This window comes from Bos javanicus, chromosome 22 (assembly GCF_032452875.1).
Source record: "Bos javanicus breed banteng chromosome 22, ARS-OSU_banteng_1.0, whole genome shotgun sequence".
NCBI lineage: Eukaryota > Metazoa > Chordata > Mammalia > Artiodactyla > Bovidae > Bos > Bos javanicus.
Window position 1 is genome coordinate 14652252 of NC_083889.1, and position 26273 is coordinate 14678524.

Below are 26273 nucleotides of genomic sequence, written 5' to 3' on the forward strand. Positions count from 1 at the left end.
CTGAAGGCAGAGCTGTGTCTACCCTTTAACTGAAGCTCTTTGAAGATAGAGTGATGTCTCACTTCAGATTCCTGTTCTCTGAGGGAGGGCTTTATCTCCCCGCCCCCAGACTGTGGTTCTTTTGAGAACAGGGCTGTGTTTCCTCATAGTGGGGCTCCCCAAGGTAGGAAGGTGTCTCCCTTCAGACTGGGGCTCCCTAAAGACAAGTCTGGTTTTCCCCTCAGATTTACCCTCCCTGAGGCAGGGCTGTGTCTCCCCTCAGATTTTGGGTCCCTGAGGGAGCACTGTATCTCTCCCTCACTGTGATCCTCAAGGGAAGAGTTGTGTCTCCACAGACTGGGGCTCCCTGAGTGAAGGCTGTATCTCTACCTCAGGCTGCAGTTCTTCGAGAGCAGGGCTGTGTTTTCTCACAGTGTGGCTTCCTAATATAGAGCAGTGTCTCCCCTCAGAATGGGCCTTCCTGAAGACAAGGCTCTTTTCCCCCTCAGACTGGGCTTCCCTGTCAGGACTGTGTGTCCCCTCTGACTGGAGCTCTTTGAGGACAGGGCTGTGTCTCACCTCAGATTCCAGGTCCTTGTGGGAGCTCTGTGTCTCCCCTTCACTGTGGGTCCTCAAGGGCAGGTCTATGTTTCCTCAGAGTGTCTCTCCACAGACTGGGGCTCCCTGAAGTTGGTGTTGTGTTCTCCCTCAGAGGGGCCTCCCTTTACCCAGGGATGTATCTCCCCCTCACACTATGGTTCTTCAAGAGCAGGGCTGTGTTTTCTTATAGTAGGGCTCCCTGAAGTAGGGAGGTATCTCCCATCAGACTTGGGCTTCTTGCAATCAGGGCTGTGTTTTCTCATAGTGGGACTCCCTGAAGGCAGGGATGTGTCTGCCCTCAGATTTGGGCTCCCTGAAATCAGGATTGTGTTTCTCCTCAGTGTGGGGCTCCCTGAGCAAGGACTGTATCTCCCCCTCAGACTGTGGTTCTTAGAGAGCAGGGCTGTGTTTCCTCATAATGGGGCTCCGTGAGGTAAGAAAGTGTCTCCCCTCAGACTATGGCTCCCTGAAGACAAGGCTGTTTGAACCCTCAGATTCACCCTCTCTGAGGCAGGGCTCTGTCTCCCCTCAGATTCCAGGTCCCCAAGAGAGCACTGTGTCTCCCCTCCTGTGTCTCCTCAAGGACACGGCTTTGTTTCTCCTCAGAATAGGACTTTTTGAGGAAGAGCTGTGTCTCCCCTCAGACTGGTGCAGAATCCACTGGATTGGGGGCCAGAGGGAGGTTTGGGTAGCTGATGCACAGAAGTGAGAACTTCCCCCAGGTTCCCTGAAGACTCCCAGCCTTGAGGTCCTGGCCCCTCTCTGGAGACTGTGGCCCCTCTCTAGGGACTGTGGACTCAGGAGACTCAGGGACTGCCTCCAGGAGCCAGTCACACATTATCACTCCTGGTGACAGGCAATGTGGATTGGTGTCAGAAGTCACACTAGGCTGATGCCCATATTAAGAAGTTAGGTATCATTCTGGGGTCATGGGTCACCCTGGATTGGGGCCCATGATCAGGATCAAAGGTTAGTCTTATTTGAGACCCATGATAAGGGTTAACAGTCAAGCCAGAGTTGGGAAAAGTATAGGGTCACGTGTAACTTGGGGTGGAGGCCTTAGATCATGGTTAGGGAGCAACCTGTGATCAAGGGTCAGATTTGGACTAGAGTCTAAGACAGGTCTAAACAGAATAAGCTTGCTGGAGGACCTCCATCTCTCTTGCTTATCCAGTCATCACCACGCTGGGCCTGTCATCCCAGGAGAGACCCCAGAAGTCTTCCCAGAGGGGTGACTGACATGGACTAAGGCCCTAAAGCATGACAAAATTTCCCGTAAGAGATGTGTGGAGAAAGGCATTCCTGGCAGAAGGAACAGCCTAGGCAATGCCAGGGAGGCATGAAAGAGCTTGGTGTTCTACATGGCAGAGCCCAGGCTTGGGTTGGGGCAGGGAAGAGCAGCTGAAGCCAGACTAAGGAGGGGCAGGGAGGAGGTTCCCTCAGAGCCTGAGAGAGAGCAGGGTTAGAGTCCTGGGACAGAGGGAAGGCGGCATAAGCTATGGATTTTAGGAAGAATCATTCTCTTATTTGTTCATTCAATAAACATGAATAGAGGGCTGCTTGCCAGGCACCATTCTAAGGACTTGACATACATTTGGGAACAAAACACCTGAAAATCCCTGCCCTCGTGGAACTTCTCTGTGAGCAGGGAGAAAAAGACAATAAGTGTAATAAAGTGAATTTACAAATAGTCTAGTCAAGGCTATGGTTTTTCTAGTGGTCATGTATGGATGTGAGAGTTGGACTGTGAAGAAAGCTGAGTGCTGAAGAATTGATGCTTTTGAACTGTGGTGTTGGAGAAGACTCTTGAGAGTCCCTTGGACTGCAAGGAGATCCAACCAGTCCATCTTAAAGGAGATCAGTTCTGGGTGTTCATTGGAAAGACTGATGCTGAGGCTGAAACTCCAATACTTTGGCCACCTCATGCAAAGAGTTGACTCATTGGAAAAAACCCTGATGCTGGGAGGGATCGGGGGCAGGAGGAGAAGTGGACGACAGAGGATGAGATGGCTGGATGGCATCACCAACTTGATGCACACGAGTTTGGGTGAACTCCAGAAGTTGGTGGTGGACAGGGAGGCCTGGCGTGCTGTGATTCATGGGGTCACAAAGAGTTGGACACGACTGAGCGACTGAACTGAACTGAACTGAACTGAAAGGACATTGTGCCTTAGGAGGTGATAAGCACAGTGGGGAAAAAAGTCTACAGAAGGTGAGGGGCCCCAACCTGGGGGGAAGCAGTTTACAGTATAAAGTAGGGGAATCAGCCTTAAAGAGAAAGGTCAGGAGCCATGGTGATACCTGGGCAAGAGCATTCCAAGCAGAGGGATCTAACACCTAAGAGCAAGAGTAGGCTAGGAAACTGAAAACCAACTTATGATTACTAAGGGGGAAGGAGAGGAGGATGAACTAGGAGTTTGGGGTTAACATATACACATACTATATATATAGATAACCAACAAGGACCTACTATATAGCCCAGGAACTACATCTTGTATCAGTTTAGTTCAGTTCAGTCACTCAGTCGTGTCCAACTCTTTGCGACCTCATGGACTGCAGCACACCTGGCCTCCCTGTCCATCACAACTGGAGTCTACTCAAACTCATGTCCATTGAGTCGGTGATGCCGTCCAGCCATCTCATCCTCTGTGTCCCCTTCTCCTCTTGCCTTCAATCTTTCCCAGCATCAAGGTCTTTTCTAATGAGGCAGTTCTTCACATCAGGTGGCCAAATTATCGGAGTTTCAGCTTCAGCATCAGTCCTTTCAATGAATATTCAGGACTGATTTCCTTTAAGATGGACTGGTTGGATCTCCTTGCAGTCCAAGGGACTCTCAAGAGTCTTCTCCAACACCACAGTTCAAAAGCATCAATTCTTCAGCACTCAGCTTTCTTTATAGTCCCACTCTTACATCCATACATGACCACTGGAAAAACCATAGCTTTGACAAGATGGACCTTTGTTGGCAAAGTAATGTCTCTGCTTTTTAATATGCTGTCTAGGTTGGTCATAACTTTTCTTCCAAGAAGCAAGTGTCTTTTAATTTCATGGCTGCAGTCACCATCTGCAGTGATTTTGGAACCCCCCCCAAAATAGAGTCTCTCACTATTTTCACTATTTCTCCATCTTGTATAACCTATAGTAGAAAGGAATATGGAAAAGAATATATGTACATGTATCACTTTGCTTTACAGCAGAAACTAACACAACATTGTAAATCAACTATAGTTCAATTAAAAAAAAAAGACAGAGTTGACCATGAATGAGTTTTTGAACTAGCAGGGAGGCCATTGTGGCTGGAGACAAGAGTGGGAGTAGCAGAGGAGAGGTCAAGGAAAGATAAAGAAGGATCTCACTCAGGATCTGTGGGCAATTTGAACTCACAAGCAAATCACCTCACTTATGTTTTTAAGATGTGTTTTAAAGTAATCCGTCTTAGAGAAATAGTTAAATAACACCACAGAATGCAGTCACCAGAATTCCGACTGTGGAAAGCCAGTAGACAGGACCCCATCCCAATTTCTTCCAAGGAGAACTTGCAAGAAAGAGAGGCAGAGAGATGGAGGGAGACTGTCTTGAATTATAATGTGTGAGCCTTATTTAAACAAAGAACTGGTAGAAAATAAAGGCATTTGTGAGGCAAAGAAGGAAAATTAATTAATGACTATTTAATGCTGTTTAGGAATTTGGGTAGGTTGGGGTGGTTAGCATAAAAATGGTATTGTGTGATAATGGTATTGTGGGTCTTTTTTTTTTTTTTTTTAAGTTCTTATGCTTTAGAGCTACCTACTGAGATATTTGGGCTTCCATGATAGCTGAGTTGGTAAAGAATCCACCTGTAATGCAGGAGACCCCAGTTCGATTCCTGGGTTGGAAAGATCCGCTGGAGAAGGGAGAGGCTACCCACTCCAGTATTCTAGGGCTTGCCTTGTGGCTCAGCTGGTAAAGAATCCGTCTGCAATGCAGGAGACCTGGGTTCAATCCCTGGGTTGGGAAGATCCCCTAGAGAAGGGAAAGGCTACCCACCCCAGTATTCAGGCCTGGAGAATTCCATGGACTGTATAGTCCATGGAGTTGCAAAGAGTTGGACACAACTTCACTTACACTTTTACTGAGATATTTACAGATAAAATGAAAGATCGATGATGATTTAAAATGATCATGGTTGTGGTGGGGTCACAGAGGATTTCCTTCTGGAGTCATCCTTGTCTGTGCCCAGAATAGGCATTCCCCAAGGGTAGGCCCATGGTCTCCACTTCCTCTGTCTCCTGAAGCAGGAGCTCTCCCCCACCTTCATTTTCCATGACTCACTTTCCCCTCTGTGATAGCTGCAGACATGTATCACTTGGATCTCCTGTCAAGAAAGAACTTGCCATTTCAGCTGAGAGCTGAATTCAGTGAGCTGACAGCCTCTAGGAGTAGCACCTTCAGGATCCACCACAGCATTTGAGGTGAAGGCCTGCTCTTCCCAGATGGCCCCCAGACACTGACTGCACACAGTAGGGTTACTAAGGCATCTGTGTGCCACCTTGGCTCTGCAATTCATGGTCAGGCTGGCAGAGGCTCTGTCAGAGCTGCATCTCAATTTGTGGTTTTCCCTGCTGGTTCCTGCCTTCTCCTCCTTTATCATTCATAGGGATCTCCTCCTTTGTCATCTCCTAACATCCAATAATCCTAAGTCAATCCAGCATCTGATCACTGGAGGGCCTGAACTCATGCACCTAGAGTTGGCAATGTCACCTCCTCTCGGCTCCCACCCATTCCTGAGCTCTAAACCCCAGCCTCCACGATCAAGGGATGGTATAGTCCATTTCAGAAGCTGTCCCTGGTCTTTTTCATTTCCCAATCTCGCAAGTCAGAACAATTCTCTCCCCATCATCTATACTCTATGGACTTTGTTTATTTTCCTGGTGCAGCTGCAGCATCATGAGAATGTCCCTCCAGTCCCCCACTCAAGCAATGCTAGGTTGCCCTAGAGGGGTCGCCAGTGTCTTAAGTCACTGTGACATCCCCAGTACTTATCATAGGGCCAGGTCAGTGGAGGTGGTGATACAAAAGGGATGAAGGAATGCTATTCCCTGCAAGCTGTTACAGACAAGATGAAGGGATTATTGCTTCTTTAAGCAACGGGCCTCTCCTGCCTTCCACCAAACCACAGCTTGGAGTTAATAAGCATCTGCTGGGGAAGTGGTGGGCAGTCCCTCTTGATGGAGGTGTCTTCAACTCAGAAACTCAGAAAGGCCAAAGCTTGCTTGCATCCACCCAACCATGTGGATGGCTCTGGAAGGGGCATCCTGAACAGTGACTCCCCAGGCCAGTTCCTGGTTCCTACCATGAAGGCCAGACTGTGCTGTGAGGGCCTGAGCAGGGAGCCTTCAAGTAGTGCATGCACGACTCGACTCCAGGAGGTGGGAGAAGACTGGGGGAGGCAAGAGTGGCACCCGCTGCTAGGATGCGGCAGGCAGCCAGGAAGCCAGGCAGGCTCTAAATGAGTAACTGCAGATTCTTTCCTGCCTTGCCTGTCATCACGGGGAAAGGCAAGTGACTCTCTCTCTCTTTCCCCCTACACCCTTGCACCCCTTGGATTCCTGCATCCAGAAGGGAGGTGGGGCTTGGGCCAGAGACTGGAGACTAGTTCCAAGGATCCAGGAAGAGAAACATCAGAACAGAATACTCCGGGAGAAATCCATTCAAGAGGACAGGAGGGAGCAAAGGACAGGAGGGAGCAAAGGGCAGGAGGTGGCTGCAGCCCCCTTCCTAAACCTGGCAAAGGCCAACTCAGAGCCACTCGGGCTTCAGACAGGGCAGGGGATGGGGAGTGGAGATTCAAGTCTCTGCTTCCCATACCCTCAAGTAGTCTGTCTCCCTGCTCCTTACCCCTACACACCTCCAGTTTCTGATATCCCTCCCCAACCCAAGAAGCTTCCCCAGACCATAAGGCAGGTGAAAGGATGGTTTCATCAGATCCCAAGGATTCCCCAGGAGTAGGCCCCTGGGAGACCTCTCAGTGCCTCAGGACATAGAACTGGACATGCAGGAACAGCTGATCAGAACAAGGTCAAACTGACTCATGGTTGAATTTTTCAAGTTTTTGTTTGTTTTTGCTACTTTTCTTTTCTTGCACCTTTTTTCACTTCTGAAGTTGTTTTGTGCCATTTGCTAGGTAAGGAAGTGTGGGTCTCCCAGGAGAACAATTCTGAAAAAACAAAAGTAATTTTCATTGTAAAGAATCTACACGGAAACTATTATTCCTTAGTCACCTGCTTCCTTCCTGGGAGTATGAGGACTGCAAGGGCATCCAGGGGCCCTGCCAGTCATTCTTACTGCCACCAGCCTGCCCACATAGCCCTCCAGCTAAGGAGGGGGTGTCGTGTGGATACCCTCCAGGAGAGAGGAAAGCAGCCACCCCCAGCTAGGAGCCGTCAGATTTCCACCCCTCCTCCATTTTCACAGGACTTCCCTGGTGGCTCTGATGGTAAAGCATCTGCCTACAATGTGGGAGACCTGGGTTCGATCCCTGGGTTGGGAAGATCCTCTGGAGAAGGAAATGGCAACCCACTCTAGTACTCTTGCCGGGAAAATCCCATGGACAGAGGAGTGTGGTAGGCTACAGTCCACGGGGTTGCAAAGAGTTGGACACGACTGAGTGACTTCACTTTCACTTCCATTCTCCCCCACCTGCTTCTGCCACCATTCTGGGCCTCACCAAGAGTCACTTGGCTAAGTGGGGTCTTTGTTTTTTGTTGTTGTTATTGTTGTTTAGTTGCTAAGTCACATTTGACTCTTCTGCTACCCCATGGACTGTAGCCCACCAGGCTTCTCTGTCCATGGAATTTTCCAGGCAAGAAGACTGGAATGGTTTGCCATTTCCTTCTCCTGAGGATCTTCCCAACCCAGGAATCAAATCCGCATCTCCTGCACGTGTCTCCTGCATTGCAGGTGGATTCTTTACCACTGAGCCACCAGGGAAACCCCAAGTGGGGTCTGGCTGACTCCCTCGTATTCCCCAATCCTCAACCCCCTCAAATGCACTCTCAAGCACCCAAGCTATCTGTCCTCAGAGAGAGCAGAACTTCAGCAGGCCAAAGGACATGCCTCAATTGTGGGACTTCATGAGCATTATTCTGCAGGTAATCAGGTGGTGTGTGTGTGTGTGTAGAATGGGAAAGGGTTTATGAGAGCCAAAGCTCATGGATTTGCCATTCCCATCTAGGACTCCTGGGGCACTGTGCCAGCAGAGGTAACACTCCAGAATGAGGACAAAATTCCACTGCCCTGCTAGAGAACTGAGGCCTGAGTGGGGGTACTGGCTGGGCACAGGGAGAGGCAAGGCCCTCTGACCCCTGAGCCTAATCTGGCCTCCAGAAGTGAGAATGGCTGAGAAGTGGTTGGTGACTCATTCTTCAAACACTTCCTCCCCGAAGGAATTGAGTCCAAGCCCCAGAATGGCCAGGGCAAAGGCATCTCCACAGTTCTCTAGTCTAGGGAAGCGCTTCTGTCCAGGCTAACTGATTATATTTCCATAGTTTAATAGTTTATATTTTATATATTTTATATTAGTTTATATATTTATACAAGTTTATGTTTAATAGTTATATTAAATATAACTGATTATATTTCCACTGGAAGGAGGTGGAACTCTAAGGGGAGTACAATAGCTCCCCAGGTCCTTCCCAGGCAAGAGATGCTGCTGACTTCTCCATCTCTGTGCCCTGCTGCACAGCACAGAGTCTGGCACATAGAAAACTATTAATGAATGTGAGAGGAAGGGAGGATGGGAGGGAAGAAGCGTAGAGAAAGAGAGGGGGGAGAGAGTAGAAGATGAGTAGACATGGAAGGGAAGAAGGAAAGGGAGGGCGGGAGAGAGAAAGCAAATGCTAGCATCCAAATAAGCCGAAATCGAGGAGGGGGCTGGACGCTCCTCCTTTCCTGGCTTTCCCTTGTCTCTCTATAACTCCATCCTGCTCCATCAGTGGCCAGAGTTCCCCGCGCTGTAGGGAGGAAAACCCCAGTGGGTCCGCAGGGAACTCCGTCGCAGCTGCGGGTCACCCAGCGCCTGAAATAGCTCCTTCAAGCTGCCGCATATCCTCGCAGGCGCCCAGGGATGCGCAGCCCTCTCCGCCTCTCCAGAAAAAACCGCCCTCCCCCAATCAAAACCTCCCTCCTCCTATCTTAGTCACTCACCAGCCACCCTACCCCACTGCCACCACCGCCACCTCCAGCCTCGATCTCACCTTCTAGAACCCTTGGAAAGAGGGCAAGGCAGCCACCTGCATTTGGTCCACAAGAAGGAGACCTTTCAGGCCGCCGCGTCAATGAACCTCCGCCTCATTCTAAGGATGAATAAACCAAGCCCTGAGGATGCACGGTGGAGACTGGATGGTCCGATGTCAGCCGCAGAATCTTGGAAGCGAGGCATCGGAGGCAGGCGGCCCAGGTCCAGGCGTTTCTCTGTACCTCGGTTTCCCAAGCTGTAACATACGGAAGGCGGGAAGAGGAGGACTCCGGTTGTTTCAGGTCGGATGCGCGGGTTCTGGACTCGTGCGCTGGGAAACAGACCTTCCTTCTCCGCGCGATGGCGCTAGAACTTAGGTTCTGCCTTCTTTCGGAGGTGCTCCGGCCCGAGACGCGCGAGGGCGCGGACATGCCATCCTTCCTGAAGCACGACCCTCGACTGGTCATGAGTGATCCGAGAGCACAGCCGGTATCAAGCGCGCCCTACTAGGCCGCCAGGGCTCAAGGAAGGCACCACGGATCAAAGAATCGGGCCTCACTTGCGCCCTAACTTCCCTTCGTATGGCCTCTCCCGCGCGAGGGATGAGTTGGGGCGATTGAAAACGGATCAAACAGTGAGCCCCACTTATCTGGGGCACTTGCAGCCCAGAACCTTAAGCAAGTCTCGGCCTTCAGCCTGGGGCATCAAAAGTCACGTTTTGTCTTGTAGTCCGGCCCGCCTGCACCTGCCCTCCGAGGTGCAGAAGTGAAAAATGGGGAGATTGGGAGGCCAACTAGAGCAGGTGGCTCTGAAGGTGAAAGAGCAGGGCGCCCTGGGGTGGGGCTCAAGGGGCATGCGGGAATGGGAGATCGCAGTCAGGCTCTTGGAAACGTCGTGAGCCAAGCACAGAAGAATGGGGCATTTGGGCTCTCGGGATTCCCGGAGATGCGGTCCCAAGGGACGAAGGTCTACCCCCACCTTGCGATTGAGGACTGAAGTGCGAGACTGGCGGGGGGAGCGCGCAGACTCCCTACTAGCCAGGGCGCCCCCCAGCCCCGCCCCACACCTGCGCGGCCGCCCCGCCTCTACCGAGCCATTGGCTAGACCCGCCGCCCGTCAGACGAGCCCCCAGGGCCCGCCCACGCCCCCGCCCCCGCCCCCGCCCGGAGCGGCGCCTCATAGCGCCAGGACCACCTAGGCAGCGCCACTCTGTCAGGCTCCCCGCCGTCGGCCGCGTGGTGCGCCGCCCGCCTGCCAGTTACCGGCGCGGGGCCGCCCGCCGCCGGCTCGGGACGGACCATGCGCCCTACATGCCCGCCGCCCGCCCGCTGGTTCTGCTTGCTGACCGGCGCCCTCGTCTGCGTCCTCGGCCCCGCGGTGAGTGTCCGCCGGGCAGCCCAGAGTCCCGGGAGCTGGGGGTGGAGAAGGGGTGACGGGAGCCCGGCTGTGTGCTCACGTCTGTATGGAGGGGATAAGGGGCGCGGAGCATGGTCTCTTCGCTGCGCCTGAGACCGGATCTAGACCCGAGGGAGGGGTAGGGTCTCCCTCGCGCCTGGTCCCTTCCCGCGCAGCCCGGAGCCCGTTCTGCGTCAGAATCTGGGACACTCGTAGAGGGGCGGCGGGAAAGAGCTGGCTCCAAACTTGCCTTGCGTGTAACGGCTGTGGGTTGGCGAAGTCAGTGAATGCAGGGTCGGGGACTGCGGGCCACTGAAATGGAAGGTCTGGTAGACAGTAGGTTAGGGGGAGGCTGTGAGGGTCGTCGTTGTGTGCTGTGCCCGCCGGAAGGTGTCTGTGGGGCATTAAGTTACTTGTAGGAGTGACATTCAGCAGCAGACCAAGCACTGAGCGCCCCCCCCCCCAACCCCGGGGAAGGGGCTTTGGGGATCAGGTGACTGGCAGGCAGACCCTTCCTGTGCCCTCCCACTGAGCAGAGTTGAAAGAGATGGAGCCCAAGGTGCAAGGTAGTGGACAATGAGGATTTGGGGTGGTGTTTATTGGAGAAGGCCAGACATGTGCATGGGAAGGGAGCAAATAACCAAGAAGCAGTGGCCACCCTCTTCCCTGCACTTCGGCTTCATCTCCACATGGGTGTGTGTGTGTGTACCCCTGGTGCCCATGTGTCCCATGTGTGGTTGTGCCCATGTGTGTGCCTAGTAGAGGGGGGGACACTCACCTGGGCTGCAGGGCAGATTCTGGCTGAGGCAGGAGATGCATGAGTCATCTTCCTATAAGATCAGGGAAGACCTGAAGACTACCCAAGCCCATTTTACAGATGGGCAAAGTGAGGCCCAAAGATATCAGAGCCACACCTATCCCCCACCCATCAGACCTGGACTGAAGCTGATTTCTTTCTATCCCTCCCCTGGAGCTTGAGGAATCTGTGGTTGCTGCTTGAGCAGAGCCTAAAACATGTGGGTTCCAGGTGGCTGGTGGGTGGATGGAGTATATGGGTCATCTATAGTCTCTTCTGTCCCATGAGGATCTCCCTGACCATCACCTCCACCAGGGAAGGAATCTCTGTTTCCATCTCGCTAATGTGCTACACACTTGGGCTGGGATGCTCATTGCTTGTCTTGGAAGCAGACATTATGACAATTGGCATAATTCTTCTCTCACTGATAGCTATGGTGAGACCCACCTTCTGAGCTCTCAAAGCCCCACCAAGTTCTGGCCCTAAAGGCATACTCTGGCAACACTTACAGCCTCTCAGGGTCACAGAGCTTCCAGGCCTCACCAGCAACCCTCTGGCTCTCCCACCCCTGAGTTCTGACCACTCAAATTTTCCATGGATGAACCAGGGATCTTGGGACCACCACTGGCACCACATTCTCCCATTGCTGGAGGCTTCTCAGTCTAGGGGCAGACTGGTTTCAGTGGGGTCCCCTCTCCAGCAACTTCTGTCCCCCACCTCATGAGACAGTTCAAGCCTTGGTCTTGCCATGCCTACCCTCCCCTGTCTTTCCACATCTTATTTGGTTAGTTCCCAACTCCAGCTCCTCCTCCAGACAGCCTTCCCTGATTGTTCCAACCCACTGTGCCCTTCCCACTCTGACCTCACTCTTCAACCCTAGCCTGGGGCTTTTTGACCATCCCTTGGGATCAAGGCCTAAGGTCTCTCACCCTCCCATGTCCCCTACAGCCCAGTGCAGGGCTGGGCCCACAGAGGGAGGAGAAGGGACTCACCCAGGAGTCGATGAGAGCAGGCTGGAATGAGGGGCCCCTATTTCCCTCTCTACTTCTCCCTTCTCCACACAAGCCACCACTTGCTCCCATACCAAATAGACACCAGGCAATCCTACTTCAGCCAGACTTGGGGAAGCGGGGTAGTGTGTTATCAGAGTCATAAAATGGCAGCTGCAAAGTTCAGTTTGAAGACCCAAGGCCGTATCACTCCTGTTTATAGAGCCCTGACCTCAGCCTGAGAAGAGGAAATTTCTGAACAGGGAAGCCAAAAAGGAAAGAAAACCTCCAGTGTCTCAGAAGAGGAAGTCTTCCCCAAGGCCACCCTTCAAGCTTTCCATTGCCCCTACCCCCTGGAGAGTAGGCACAGGAGCTCCTCATTGGTAGCAGAACTGCTCAGGCTAGTGCCCAGCCCAAGGGCGGAGACAGGAGGTGTCATAGAGAAGGGGCAGACCCATGCCCTGCCCTAGGAAGATTCTCCAGCTGGTAGCAGAGAGCGGAGCCAGCGACCCAGGAGAACCAGCCCAGCCAGATGTGGGCTGCAGCCTCTCAGAACTGGGGTAATGGTCGCTCAGAGGAGCAGTCAGGGAAAGCTCCCTGGAGGAGGCAGGGCAGTCCCTAAAGAGTTTGACCAAATGATCCAGTCTTCCACCTGAGACTGAGACAGCCTCTATTGGCAGGACCAATGGGCCTGTCCCCAGAAGGAGGAGGAAGCCCTCAGCTCCCCCTACCCCGCTGCCCAGAGGCTGGGTTGGCCCAGGGATTCAGAGGGACCTGGTTCCTCTGACTTCTCTCTGAGACTTAATGGCTGTCTCCTGAAAGCTTCACCTTGCCATAGGCCTCCTGCCCCAGCCATCTGCTTCCAGCTGCTCCAGGAGCTTCCATGGCTACCCAGCAATCCCGGCCCCTAGCCGGCCACCTGTGGTGTTTAGGAAACACGGCTACAGAGGGGTCAAGTCTCCTCCTTAAGTTGAGTGAGCGTGTGAGTTAGGCCTGCCCAAGGCTCCCAGGGGTGGGGGGTGGGCAGGGCTGTGCTGGAAGATCGAGCTCCCATCTTAGGTTTCCACTGTCCCATGCTGCCCTGACATCCATCTTTCCAGACATTTCTAGAACTTCCAAGATGAGTAGCCTGAGCTGTGTCCTCAGCGCACTCCATGGCCAGTTGACCTGGAGAACATGTTTCCTCTCTGTGGAAGGGCCTCTGTTTCCTCATCACAAAAAGGAGGGTGAGAACCTTGGCCCAACATGCAGGAGAAATGGGAAAAGAGGCCAGCTCCACCTTGGCTGGAGCCACGTCTTCCCCACCCCACCCCATCCCACCCCATCTCACCCCAGCCTCACAACTGACTATGAAAAGGGCTTGGCCTTCCAGTCAGGACTTCTGTGGTTGAAGGATATGAGAGTGCTGTGTGAACTGTGTGGCAGGTTGTTCCTTCCTCTGGATCCCCAGCCTGGGAGCCTTGTGGACCCTTCTTCAGCTCTCTCTTGTTCCCCTTGCCCAGGAGTTTCCAGGGAAGGCAGGAGTCCTGGGCACAGGGGGTGGTATGTCCTCTTGAGTGGCCAGACAATATGGGGCATGAGGTTCCAGGCCCAGGCAGGTGACAAGTCCTCTTAGGGAGAACTGGATGATGGGCCCTTCCGCATGGTGGCAGCCTCATGGCAATCCAGCCTGAGGAGCCTGCCACTTACAGGGACTCCTCACTGTGCCCCTCTGGCTGTGGATGCAGGAATGGGGTCTGGGGACTAGACAAAACCTCATCCCTTCCTCCTTGCTCCATCTTCTCAACCTCCTAGATTCCTCCTTTTCCTGTCTGACCTCCCCAACACAAAGCTGTTCTCACTGTACCAAGGAAAATGTGCAGTGTGTGCAAGCTCTCTCACATGCCTTAGATGTATTTCAGAAAAAAAAGAAATACAATCTAATCTCTCTGCCACATTATGGGTTTTTTAAAACTTTTATTGTGAACATTTTCAAGCATATAAAAAAACGTAGAGCAAGTAGTATAATGAACATGGAAATGCCCATTTCCGGGAGTGATGTCACCAAAAACAGCAGTATAGGAATTTCCAATGTTTGTCCACTCCAAATTTCTAGACTTGAAAGTTATTAACCATTAATATTTGCACCATTTGCTCTTTTGGTTGAAGTATTTGAAAATACGTTATAGATATCATAGACCAAATTATTTTAAGATGCATCTCTAAAATCAAGGATATTTTCCTGTATACCATCATCACTCCTAATAAAATTAACAGGGATTCCTTAATAGCTTATATTCAATAGCTGATGTCCCCCAGTAGCATTTAATCAAGCATCATAAGATATGTGGTGATATTATCAGGGGGGAAGAAGGGTGTTGCATTTACTGCAAGGAACTTTCCTGCCTGTGCCATGATGGGACTGTATAGTGAGCTGGCAGGTGGGTGAGGGGAAGAGCAGGGGGCCTTGAGCAGGTGGGTGGGCAGCAGGCTAGATTTCACCAGACAGGGCTCAATCTTATCTGCACCTCTTCTCATGTGGTTCATGATGTGAAGGTCTGTGTCTCCCAGGAAGTGCCTCCAGCCATCTTGAAAACAAGTTCTTCCTGCCCAGGGGAGGGTAAGAGGGGTGAGGGGAGAGGAAGACGTCACCAGCCAACATGTCAAGGACTCATGGCTCCAGGTTCTGGTGCCCTGCTTTCTGCAGTTGAGCAGACACCAACATCACCCACAGACACCATGTTTGAAACTGAGTGTTATTTCTGCAGTGGTACCCAGGATGACTTTCAAAAGACAGAGGATTGAAACCTGAGTCCCTACTGCCCCTGCTTAGCAAAGTGACCTCATGGTAACAAAGGTAGTAAAGGCCCTCTTCATGGTGATCCTCTGCAAAAAAACCTGAAAGCCTTCGTGGCCCTCAGTAAACCTCACAAGAAGGGCCTTTTAATGGGTCCAGGCTTAACACCAAGCTGAACTCCTTTGCATCCTAATAATGAGAGCCCTTATCCTGGTATCACCTTGAACTGCGGAAAGTTCTTTCTTGCCCCAGACCCAAGCTTATGTCCCTATGTCTCCCTCTTTTTCTTACCCTCAACCCCCCAGCACAAGTTCTCACTCCATCCTCCTACTCCCTAGAGTTCAACCTTCCCCAGGACTTTTATTTATTTTTTGGCCGTGCTGCCAAAAATGTGGCATGTGGGATCTTAGTTTCTGGACTAGGGTTCAAATTTTTCCCCCTTGCATTGGAAGCACAGAGTCTTAAGCACTGGACCATCAGGAATGTCCAGCCTTCCCAGGATTTGCAGAGACGAGAGGCTTTGGACTATTGGCCAAAGAACGTGAAAATACAGGGAGGGTAAGAGAATCAGACAGCAATAGGGGGCAAAGGAGAACCAGGCTTGAGACCTCTCCTCTGGTGGACACCGCTGCCACTTGTCAGTGGGAAGGACATTCAGGCTGCCTGGGATTCTGCAGGGCTATCATGCTGGAACTAGGCTGGCGTCTGGGCATGTGGGGCTGGGCTGGGGCTTTGGCAACAACTGGTAACCCTTGTCAATCCCCCTGTGTCATTTACATGTAACTCTCAACACAACCTTGATGTAGGTGGTGCTGTCATTGTTGCCACTTCTACAGATGAACTGAGGTGACTTGCTCAAGTTCGCCCAGCCAGGAAGTGGCCAAAAGTCTGCTTCCAGAACTCGTGGACTTAACTAGGCTATGCCATCTTATAAGAGTAACTATTTCTTCCAAAGTGGCTATGGCATGCCATACGCTGCCCTGGGACTTTAGAGATAGGTTTTAATTAATGAGATGTACACATCAGAAGTGATAGCTCAGGGAATTGTCTCACACATGTACACCTGTGTAGCCACCACCCAGATCAACCTATGATACCTTCCTATCAGCCCAGCAGACTCCCTTGTTTCTCTTCCTACTAAGATAATCATCTCTACTTCCTCTTGTGCCCTCTGAAAAGGCGGGAGCCTATTTCTCCTCTTTTCTGTGACCTCTGGATCCCATGATTTACCTCACCTTCCTGTGCCCGCCCCGACTCTTTTCTCCTCCTCCTCCTCTCCTCTCCACCCTCACTTCTTCCTTGACTACAAGATCTGCAACTCCTCACCAGTTCAAACACAGAAACCAAAATGAAGGGGACATCCGGGAAACTGGTTTGCGGTCTTATGTACCTTTGATCACACTGCTTTCTCTCTGAGTCCTCAGTTTCCCCGCATGACCCTTTGATGCTCCATTATTTCAGTGGTGGTAGGGAGGGGCTTAAGTAAATCGTGGGATGTAACATGGTAATGGGAGCCTCTGCTCTCTCTGCTCCCTTTCCACGGCTTTTTCCAACTATCCCTAGCAGGAAAAAAAAAAAAAAGAGAGAGAGAGAGAGCCCTCCTTTGACAAACCTCAGAAACACAAATCATCCACGGTGGGCCCCAGTGCTTGGTACCTTACAGGCAGGAATTTCTCCTGTTTCATAGATTCCAGCCTGTTGCATTTTAGATGCTTTCACAGACTAGCTGCTCCTCGGAGGGACTCATGTGCCCCCACCACCCTGCTTCTGTCTCCCTTGGCTTCTTCTGCCATAGTTCTCTGGCCCTGGGTGAAGCAGGGGCTTCTCATCCAGGCCAGTAGCTGTGGTCTCAAGCTTCCCTTGAGGGGAGTTGGGTATGGCCCCCAACATCTGAGGTGGGCTCACCCCTCTCTTGCTAAGCCCCCAGCACCTAACAGCTAGAACTCCCAGCATCTTCCCCCTTTGCCCCACCTCAGCCTTTACCCCAGATCTCAGGGGGCCCCATTAGGAGGAGAAAGCAAAGCTCTCTCCCAAGCCCCTTACTGTGGGAATAGACAGGAAGGGGCGTCCTGAGCAGGTGGAGTTAACAAGACATGGCTAATCCAGACCCCCAGCCAGACACTCAGGACTATACTGCAAATCCCCAGGCAGTTACCTCCCACATGCAGCCAACAAAATGGCAGGAGACACAGGATCAGAACCGCAAAGATGCTAGGGACTTCTTCATCTTGCCTGAATCCCTTCTTCTGGGCTCAGGAATGCCTGTCACAAAGAAGGTAGTGGGGAACTAGACTGGGCTGAAGCTCTCATCTTAACCCAACTGCAAAGTGAGGGCTTCCCAGGTGGCTCACTGATAAAGAATCCACCTTCCAAGCAGGAGACACAGGTTCGATTCCTAATCTAGGAAGATTCCCCTGGAGAAGGAAATGGCAACTCACTCCAGTATTCTTGCCTAGAGAATTCCATGGACAGAAGAGCCTGGTGGGCTACAGTCCATGGGGTCACAAAAGAGTCGGACACAAGTAAACAACTAAACAAGGTTGGACTGCGTTTGAGCCCCACTTTCTCCTCTCCACATGAAATGGCAGGAGACAAGTTAGGAGATGTAGGCAGTGGTGGGGTTTGGAAGGGTTGGAGTGCCATTTTGATGTACGGGCTTTGACTCCTAGGACCATCAGAGATTTGATGCAGGAGAATGAGAATGAAGACACACGGTTTACAAAGATCCCTCAGGTTGCAGGTGGTGGGGCTGAAAGCTTCTACACTAGTCCAAGCAGGGACTGATGAGGCCTGGCCCCTGTCCACATCTCCAAACTTGTTTCCTGATGCTTCCAGCACCTTTTACTGAAGCCACATCAGACCTCTTGCAAACTTGACTGTGTTAGGCATTTTCCTGCCTCTGTGCTTCTGCACACACTGTTCCTACTTTCTGGAATGTCCTTAGTTCAGTTCAGTCAGTTCAGTTGCTTAGTCGTGTCCAACTCTTTGCAACCCCATGAATTGCAGCACGCCAGGCCTCCCTGTCCATCACCAACTCCCGGAGTTCACTCAGACTCACGTCCATCGAGTTGGTTATGCCATCCAGCCATCTCATCCTCTGTTGTCCCCTTTTCCTCCTGCCCCCAATCCCTCCCAGCATCAGAGTCTTTTCCAATGAGTCAACTCTTCGCATGAGGTGGCCAAAGTATTGGAGTTTCAGCTTTAGCATCATTCCTTCCAAAGAAATCCCAGGGCTGATCTCCTTCAGAATGGACTGGTTGGATCTCCTTGCAGTCCAAGGGACTCTCAAGAGTCTTCTCCAACACCACAGTTCAAAAGCATCAATTCTTCGGTGCTCAGCTTTCTTCACAGTCCAACTCTCACATCCATACATGACCACTGGAAAAACCATAGCCTTGACTAGAATGTCCTTACTCCACCTCTAATTATCAGACTCTTACACAACCTCAAAGGCCCACTACTGCCCATTCTCTGAATCCCACACACCAGCTATATCCCTTCCCTGGGGCCATAGACTTGGCTGTATCTGGCTGGGAATTTTCTAATTTTGTGTGTCTGGAGTCCAGCAGGATAATGAGGATGTTTAGAATAGGAAAATATATAGAAGAGGAAGTTCAAAGTCTGCCCAAATTCCTCAGTGATAAGGCTAGAGGAAGCTGCCCTGGCCCTGTCCTCCAAAGGGCAATGGTTGACCAGATGGCCCGAGGCAAGCCCACAGAGAGGGATTGATGCTGTCCAGACCAGTGGCCAGAGACTTAGGTCCTTTGGGAAATGTGCATTGCTGACTGACCTCTGGTCCCTCTTTGGGTCTCTATTTCCTCTACCATTCTCCAGATGGGGCCCAATACTCGGCCATGGTGAAAGCAGAACTCCTCTTCTAGACCACCTCCACTTTACTCAGAGATATCCCAGGCGACCCCAAGGGCTCCTGCCCTGCTTCTACATAGTGCCTCTCAGGAGAGACTCTGTTACTGTGCTTCTGGGGGAGCAGAGTTGCTTACAGAAGTTAACCCCGCAGTCTGCACCCTCAGAGAGTAGCAAGCAGAAACTGCCAGGAGCCCTGAAATGCCCTCAGTGATTAGAAAACAAATGTGTCCTGGCAAACAGCAGGGCCATAGCCCAGGCTTATGAGGGCTCAGCAGGGACTTCGCTAGTGGTCCAGTGGTTAAGACTCCATTCCCAATGGAGGGGGCCTGGGTTTGATCCCTGCTCAGGGAACTAGATCCCACATGCCACAACTAAGAGTTCACATGCTGCAACTGAAGATCCTGCGTGCCAGCACTAAGATCCAGTGCAACCTACTAAGCAAATAAATATTAAAAAAAGAAAAAGAAAAGAAGGCTCAGCAAATGAGGGCATCCTTTGTCCTAGTCTCAGAGCACAAGTCTGGACTCTTAGTTACAGGGACAGAAAACTCAACTAGCTTCAGCCATACAGAAAGGTATTGGGTCATGTTGCTGGAAGCAGGGTTGGTTTCAGGCATGGCTGCATTCAAGGGCTCAGACAATGTCCAGAGGATCCCATTTTTCAACATCTCTTTTTCCTGCCTTTAACATGCAGCTTTCATCACTGGGTTCTACTTGGCAACCAGGTGGGAGCAGTAGTTCTAGCCCCTGCATCCTCTGAGGTTTCCAGTCCAGTGGGCAAGAACAAATCCACTTACCTAATTGCTTAATCCGAGGTCCCAGGAATGAGCTTCCTGGCTCTGAGGAGTGAATTGGACCATGTGCCGGGCACTGTGGCCAGGAACACTAACTGACTTAAGTCTGGTTACATGTTGATCCCCTGAGAGAGGGTTCATCAGAACCTATGGACTAAGAGTGGGGAAAGACGTGATTTCCCAGACAGAATGAGGATATGCCACCGGAGGAGTTGTAAAGAATGATAGAAGGCAGTAACTCTGATGTCTACTACTTACTATTCATCCTGCTTTCACATGGAGGGGTGCATGCTCATTCGCTTCAGTCATGTCCGACTCTTTGCGACCCCGTGGACCTTAGCCTGCCAGGCTCCTCTGTCCATGAGATTTTCCTGGCAAGAATACTGGAGTGCGTTACCATGCCCTTCTCCAGGGGATCTTCCAAACCCTGGAGTTGAACCTGCATCTCCTTCACCTCCTGCTTTGCAGGCAGATTCTTTACTTGCTGAGCCATTGGGTTTAACTAAAATTGGTTGAGGGGGTGATGGCAGCTGAAAATGGGCAGAAGACGCAGGCAAGGCTGGGGAAGCACCAGAAGGCAGAACACACCCTGTGACTGAGGACAAGCTTGGAAGGTACCCTTGGGAGAAGTGTGCTCCAACAAAGCAAGAAAGACCAATGGTGGGACACAAGCTGGGCTGGCCAAACCCCAGATTCCTCTTCCAGAGTCCACCTCCGGGATTCCTCTGGCCACCCTTGTTCCTATGCCCCAGCAGGATGAACCAAACACAAATCCCTTAAGACAAAGCTCCATGAGAATCTTCGACACTTTGGGGAAAGAGGGGAAGCATGTGACCCAGCACCCAGACCTCACTCACCCATGAGCCATTAGCATGAAAGCCACACAGAGAATGTGGGTTCCATCTCGGACTGTTAACTCTACCAGTCAGTTAGGGTAAAAATATTAGCTAGTAAGTCATTTAAAGGACTTCTCTGGTAGCTCAGCTGGTAAAGAATCCGCCTGCAATGCAGGAGACCTTGGTTCAATTCCTGGTTCAGAAAGATCCCCTGGAGAAGGGATAGGCTAGCCACTCCAGTATTCCTGGGCTTCCCTTGTGGCACAGATGGTGAAGAATCCACATGCTATGCAGGAGACCCGAGTTTCATCCTTTGGATGGGAAGAGCCCTTAGAGGAGGGCATGGCAACTCACTCAAGTATTTTTGCCTGGAAAATCCCCATGGACAGAGGAGCCTGGCAAGCTACAGTCCATGGGGTCACAAAGAGTCGGACACAACTGAGCGACTAAGCACAAGTCATTTAAAAGCTGACATATGGAAAGTAACACAGATCTATTATGGAGCATGATACAGTTGTTCATGTAACTGTTTAAAAGAAAAGGTATGAGATTTAAGATTGTGGTCCTGCACCTTTGGAGTCACGTGCTTACAGTGGGACTGACTTGTCTAGAGCAATGGTTACAGTCACACCCTTGGTGCCTAGGGGCCAGACAGGGATCTCCTTAAAAGAAGGAAATAAGGGGAACCTCCCAAAACACCTGTGCTCTCCCCAAAACCCTACTGCAAGAAGCCTTAGAGTCATCAGGGGAGGGGGCCGAAGTCCATTTGGCCCTTAGGGAAACTGAGGGTCAAGACCTTGTTCCAGGGTGAGGGGGACAAGCTGGAAGAGACACTAAGAAATTCTGATTCTGGAGCAATCTTGCGGGACTCTCTCCACAGCCATGTTGGGGACTGTGGCATTCTTCTCCCTGGGCAGAGATGAGGAAGTGGGGTGGCAGCCACTTCCCTAATGCCAAAAAGACTGGCAGAAACTGCCACCAGCCCAGTGGTTCCTTTACTGAGGCCTTTACCACACCTTTCTCCACAAGACCTGACTCCCAAGACCTGTTTTTTCCGGCTATTCTTGGGCAGCTGTCATCCCTACTCACATGTCTGCCCCAATGCCAATATCTCCCTGGCACACAGGTTTGACTTTACCCTTAATCCCTGGCCAGGGCACAGCCGAGGGAGGGTGTCAGGATTCTCCGGCAGAGCATTCGGAGGCTCGCGACTGAGCGACCAGCCCCGGCTGATCCAGGGTATTCGAAGGAGAGCCGGCATAGGCGAGGATCAGGATACAATAGCTTCAATTAGATATTAATTAAAGATATAAAGAGTAATAGAATAAGGATAGCTCAGTAGGAAAATTCAGTGGAGAAAAGAGGCTGAGTAGCTTGGTTTACGCGGGAGACCAATAAAACTTCAAGACAAGAAGTTTGCACCACTTACGTAGGCCGCAGGCGTCCTTCCGTTCTCCCGAAGGAGAGGAGACACTGAGGCCTCCCCGGTCGGATCTTAGAAGCCCAGGCATAATTAGTAAGCATGGTGGGTTCCGCGCTCCAGATGGAGACTCAGCCAGAGTGAGAGAGAGAGCGACATGGGGAGACCAGTATTTCGAGAAACTGATCCCCATTCTTTATTTTCCAGAGTCTGTTTTTATACACTAAGATGTTATACAAAAGTCACGTGGGGACAGCAGTCCTGACTTTTATTAAAGTCAGGTGCTTCACACAAATGTATACAGAGGTCTTAGGGGTGTTACATCATCTTCTGGCCAGGGGGGCCTGCTGACAATTTACGACCCTCTCCTTGTGACAGCGGTCAGTCAATCAGGACACTTATTTCTCCAGGGCTGATTATTCTCAAAACAGATGCCACCCAAATAAAGTTACATTCCTACAGGGTGAGGGTGTAGTGGGTTTTAGTTAAGGAAAGAATTTACTTAGCCTAAGGTCTAACATGATTAATATCAAAGGTTAATACTTATTTCTTCTATATATTCATTAATGTGTGTAAGGGCAGGGGATGTGGAGACTTAGCAACAAACATTGGCTCAACAAATGAAAAACCCTTCACCAATACAATTTCTAATCAGCCCATTATACTTATACTAATAGTTTTCTAACTTTTCTAAGGAACCTGTTTTTAGAAGGTTTAAAGCATCTTGTGCCTCTCACGGTTGGGAGGCTGTGAGCAATCACATGTGGCCGGACGAGCCTGTCAGGCAGGCTAGAGAACCTTCAGAGGAGTTTGTAGGTTAAAACACTCTTGTCACACCCAAGAGTTTTTATTGACTGGAGCTCTAGGTTAACTCCTTCTCCGAAAGAGGTGGTGGGGGACAGCCCCCCGTAAAGTCAGAGATGTAGGTAAGAGCACAAAGTAGTAAAGTAGGCAGGCTCTGGTTATGGGGGTAGACGCTCGAGGATTTCCAGGGGGACTCCTGAGGCTCGATCCCGCCTTTGCGTATGTCGAGCCTCCTTCCTCATGACCTTTGCCATGGGCGGAGTACCTCACTCTGGCCCCCAACAGGAGGGGAAAAGCCTGGGCTTCTTGGTGACCTCTGTGAGAGGAGGCCTGGTTGGATCATGAGCCATTCTAGAGGGGCCTCTTACTTCTTGAGACTTCCCTCACCCTCACTAGATCTGCTAGATCTTGAATTATTCAGAAGCTAAGAAGCAGGGTGGAGGGTCTGGTCAAGGAGGACCACCATTCCCTTCCCAGACCGGTGACCCGGGGAAGAAGCACAGGCTCCAGGAATGGGGACAGAGGATGAAAAATGGAGCCAGACTCCTGGACTCCTCCCAGGCCTGGCTCCGAGAACCAGAAGGGTCCAACTCAGAACAAGGTAGCACCTGCTGGGCCCCACTTATCCACAAAGACTGAAACAGGGACCCAGGGCTCCCAGCCTAAGCTGGAGGTCCAGTGGGCCAGCTCTGGGCTCCAGGGAGAGGCCCTCTGACCTCTGTCCAGAGTTGTGCCACCCACAGAGACGGTGTTGTTACAGCCACAGTACTGCTGGAGCCAGCAGGAAGCCATGACAGGGCCCTCACAGCAGAGGGCTTTTCAGGGGACACTGGATAAGAGTTTGGGGTCAGATCTAGGTCAAGCTCAGACTTCAGTCTAAGGTTGAGTTCAGACTGGGGCCAGGGTTCAGTCTGGAACTTGGGTTAGTCCGGTGACTGGGCCTTGCTTAGCCCCACGCTCCTGGAGCCCCTGGACGGGCAGGTAGGCTGTGGATGAATGAGGCTGACGGGTCCCCCTTCCTGTCTCCCTCCCCCAGGGCGGCTGGGCGGTGGGGCTGCAGCAGGAAGAGTGTGACTATCTACGGATGATTGCGGTACAGCACGAACAGTGCCTGGAGGAGGCGCAGCTGGAGAATGAAACAGCAGGTGAGGCCCCTGGTGGCAAGAGAGAACCCTCCTCCCTCCATGTAGCCCACCTCCCTCTCATCGTGAGCCCTGCTCCACCCTCAGGTTGAGGCTGCCTAGCGACAGGGCCATCGGATCACCTGGTATCACCCTCTGGTCTTCACTCCCCAATCTTGTGCTCCCCACGTTTGGCTCAGCAACTGTGGGGTAAGAATGGAAGGAAATAGAGGGCTTCCTTTAAGAGCTGTTGCTGGAGCCAGACTCACAAGGGCGGGCAGGATGTGGAGAAGCAGAGAGTCTGGGAAGTCAGAAGGTGCCAAGGCCGACTGCCTGTGGCGGGTGGGGAGTGGGTGTAGAGTTCATGCCTCTCTGGGAGGGGGAGGGGCTGAAGCAGTGGGGTGCCTGGGCTAGCTCTGGGTCTCTCTCCCAGAGGTCACCTCCCTGAAGCTGGGGTTACAGCTACAGAGCAGCCTGGCTCAAGAGCAGGGAGCATTTGTTCTTCCTGGCTCCCCTGTCCTCCCATCTCACTGAGGCTGACAGTCATGAACCCCAGCCTAAGTCCCTCCTCCTGGGCTCTGATTCCCACCTCCTGCAGCACTGAGTGTGTGCAGCATCACAGACGGCCTTTGCCTCTCCCAGCTCTCAAGGAAGGATGGCCCTCTCTCTCCCAGGGCCCTGAAACTATGGCCCTGTCTCCCAGGGCCCTGAAACTATGGCCCAGACCTGCCTACAGTTTGTACGCCCCCCTGCCCCTGCCTCTGGGGCAGGAAGTCAAGACCAGGCTGCACACAGCTTTGGAAAGTCTCAACAGTGAGATCCAGGATCATGGACAGCCCGGAGAGCCCCAGACACCAGACTCTAGGCCCCACTAGAGCACCTCCCAGGCCCGGAGGCAGGCCACCCTTGTGATCCCAATGAGGTCATTGCTGGCGCAGGGTGCCTGTAGGAAGCCAACACTCTCACCAGGCAGTCGGCCTGAGATGCAGAGGAGGCCATGAAGGGTCTGTGGGCGGTGAGTCTGCCCCATGATCTTGTGCAGGACTCTGCGTGTTCGTGCACATCTGGCTGTGCACTCCTGGCCCATGTCTGTCCAGGGCTGCATCTGTGCCTCTGGAGCCTGTGTCTGACTCTGAGCGTCTTTGTATGTTGGAGGCATATGTCTGTGTAAGCCTCGACCTGCCTGGATATGTCTGCCTGGTGTGTGGTGTGTGTGTGTGTGTGTGTGAATGTCTGTGGTATGCTCAGTTGTGTCTATACACGTGTGTCCGTGAGTTGTGTGTGTCTCTCTGTGCCTGTGTTTGCTTATGTCTGGTTCTTCCATGTTCAAGTAAGCGTACCTGGATGCATGTTTACATGTGTGTCTGTGATTCTATGTGCCAGGGAATGCTTGTCAGCGTGTGTCTGTGCACACACATCTATAGAATGACACAGCAGAGGCCCCCACCCTGCCTCGCCATCCCCCACCCAGGCTGAGCTTTCTTTCCCATTGAGGTTGCAGCCCCACTGTGGGCACACATAGCCAGCCTGGGCCCTGGGTCTCTGTGGGCCTGGTGACATGTGCAGTGGGACCTGTGTGGCCTCCCTGGGGCAGACACACAGAGAATACTCCCGGGCCCAGCTCACAACCACAGGCACCCCAGATGCCCAGCATTTTCTTGGCTGTCACCCCTCTCAGCTTCCTGACCCTGCTCTCTCCTGCAGGAAGCCTCCCTGACCAGGTACCGGCCCCTCTTCCTTGGCTCCCCCCAGCCCCACCCGGTCCACCAGCCTGTGCCCCAGCAGTTTACAGCCCAGCCCTGGTGGTACTGAGATTCCTTGAGGCCAAGTGTGGCCACCCTGGGGGCATAGAGCCCAGGCTCCCTCCTCTCTGTGCCACTTCCGGTGAAGTTGAGCTCAGGACACCCAGTTCTGAATCCATTCCTGATCCGGGTGGCAACTGGAAATCTAGAGAGCCTGAAGCCTGGCAAGAACCCAGACACAATAGCAGGCCTGCAAACCAGGGCATGCCCAGCATTGTTAGGGCTATCCACAGACCAGCCAAGCAGAATTCCCAGAGAAAGGGTCTCGAGTCCTTCGGACCAGGCAGAGGGCAAGCAGTTTGCCGGAGACCTGGAGCTAGTTGTGTAATGGCTCTATCCCTCAGTTGCTTGTCTGTAAAATGGGAGGGTTAAATAAGTTCTTAGCATAAAGAGGGTAGAACAATGTCTCCCACATATAAAGGCTGCATAAGTGTTTGCTGATGATACCATTAACAGGATCTAGCAAGGTTTGACTGACAGCTACATGGCCTCCAGAGATGTGGGCACAGGGATGGAAGAGAGACGGGAGCCCTAGTGAGGCCGCAAAAGACTCAGGATAGGACGGGTGGTAGCGGATGGGGTCCCCAAGGCAGGGAGCCTGTGCTCTCTGACCAGGCCCCGGAGATCCAGGTGTTCTCAGCCTTCAGGGGCAGGTGCCCCCTGGCTCCTGCAGCCCCAGAAGGTACCCCTACCCTCCCCACTGCTGGCCCACCTTAGTATCCAGAGGCTCAAGGCTCTTCCCCGAATGGGGATGTCCTTCCGCCTCCTCTTCCCAGGCCCCATTCTTGGGAACTCGTGAACCTTCGGACCTGGGCTGGGCTGGGTTTGGCCCAGCTGGCGTTGACTTTGGCTCAGGGGTTGGGTTTCCTGAGTAAATCTA

The 26273-nt window shown here is 52.1% G+C and overlaps 1 protein-coding gene across 4 annotated transcripts in view; it reads left to right on the top strand.

Annotated features, from left to right (window-relative positions):
- The first annotated feature begins 9852 nt into the window (after positions 1–9852).
- VIPR1 (vasoactive intestinal peptide receptor 1) overlaps positions 9853–26273 on the top strand; it is a 33325-nt gene continuing 16904 nt past the window's right edge. Inside the window, exons 1-2 of one of the 4 annotated variants that reach the window (XM_061396096.1) lie at positions 9961–10171; positions 23507–23615. In XM_061396096.1, coding sequence (XP_061252080.1) covers positions 10094–10171; positions 23507–23615 — 187 coding nt within the window. In that variant the 5' untranslated portion in view covers positions 9961–10093. Of the gene's footprint in view, positions 10172–23506; positions 23616–26273 lie in introns of all 4 variants that reach the window. The other 3 variants (XM_061396097.1, XM_061396099.1, XM_061396098.1) reach the window with 3 other exon arrangements.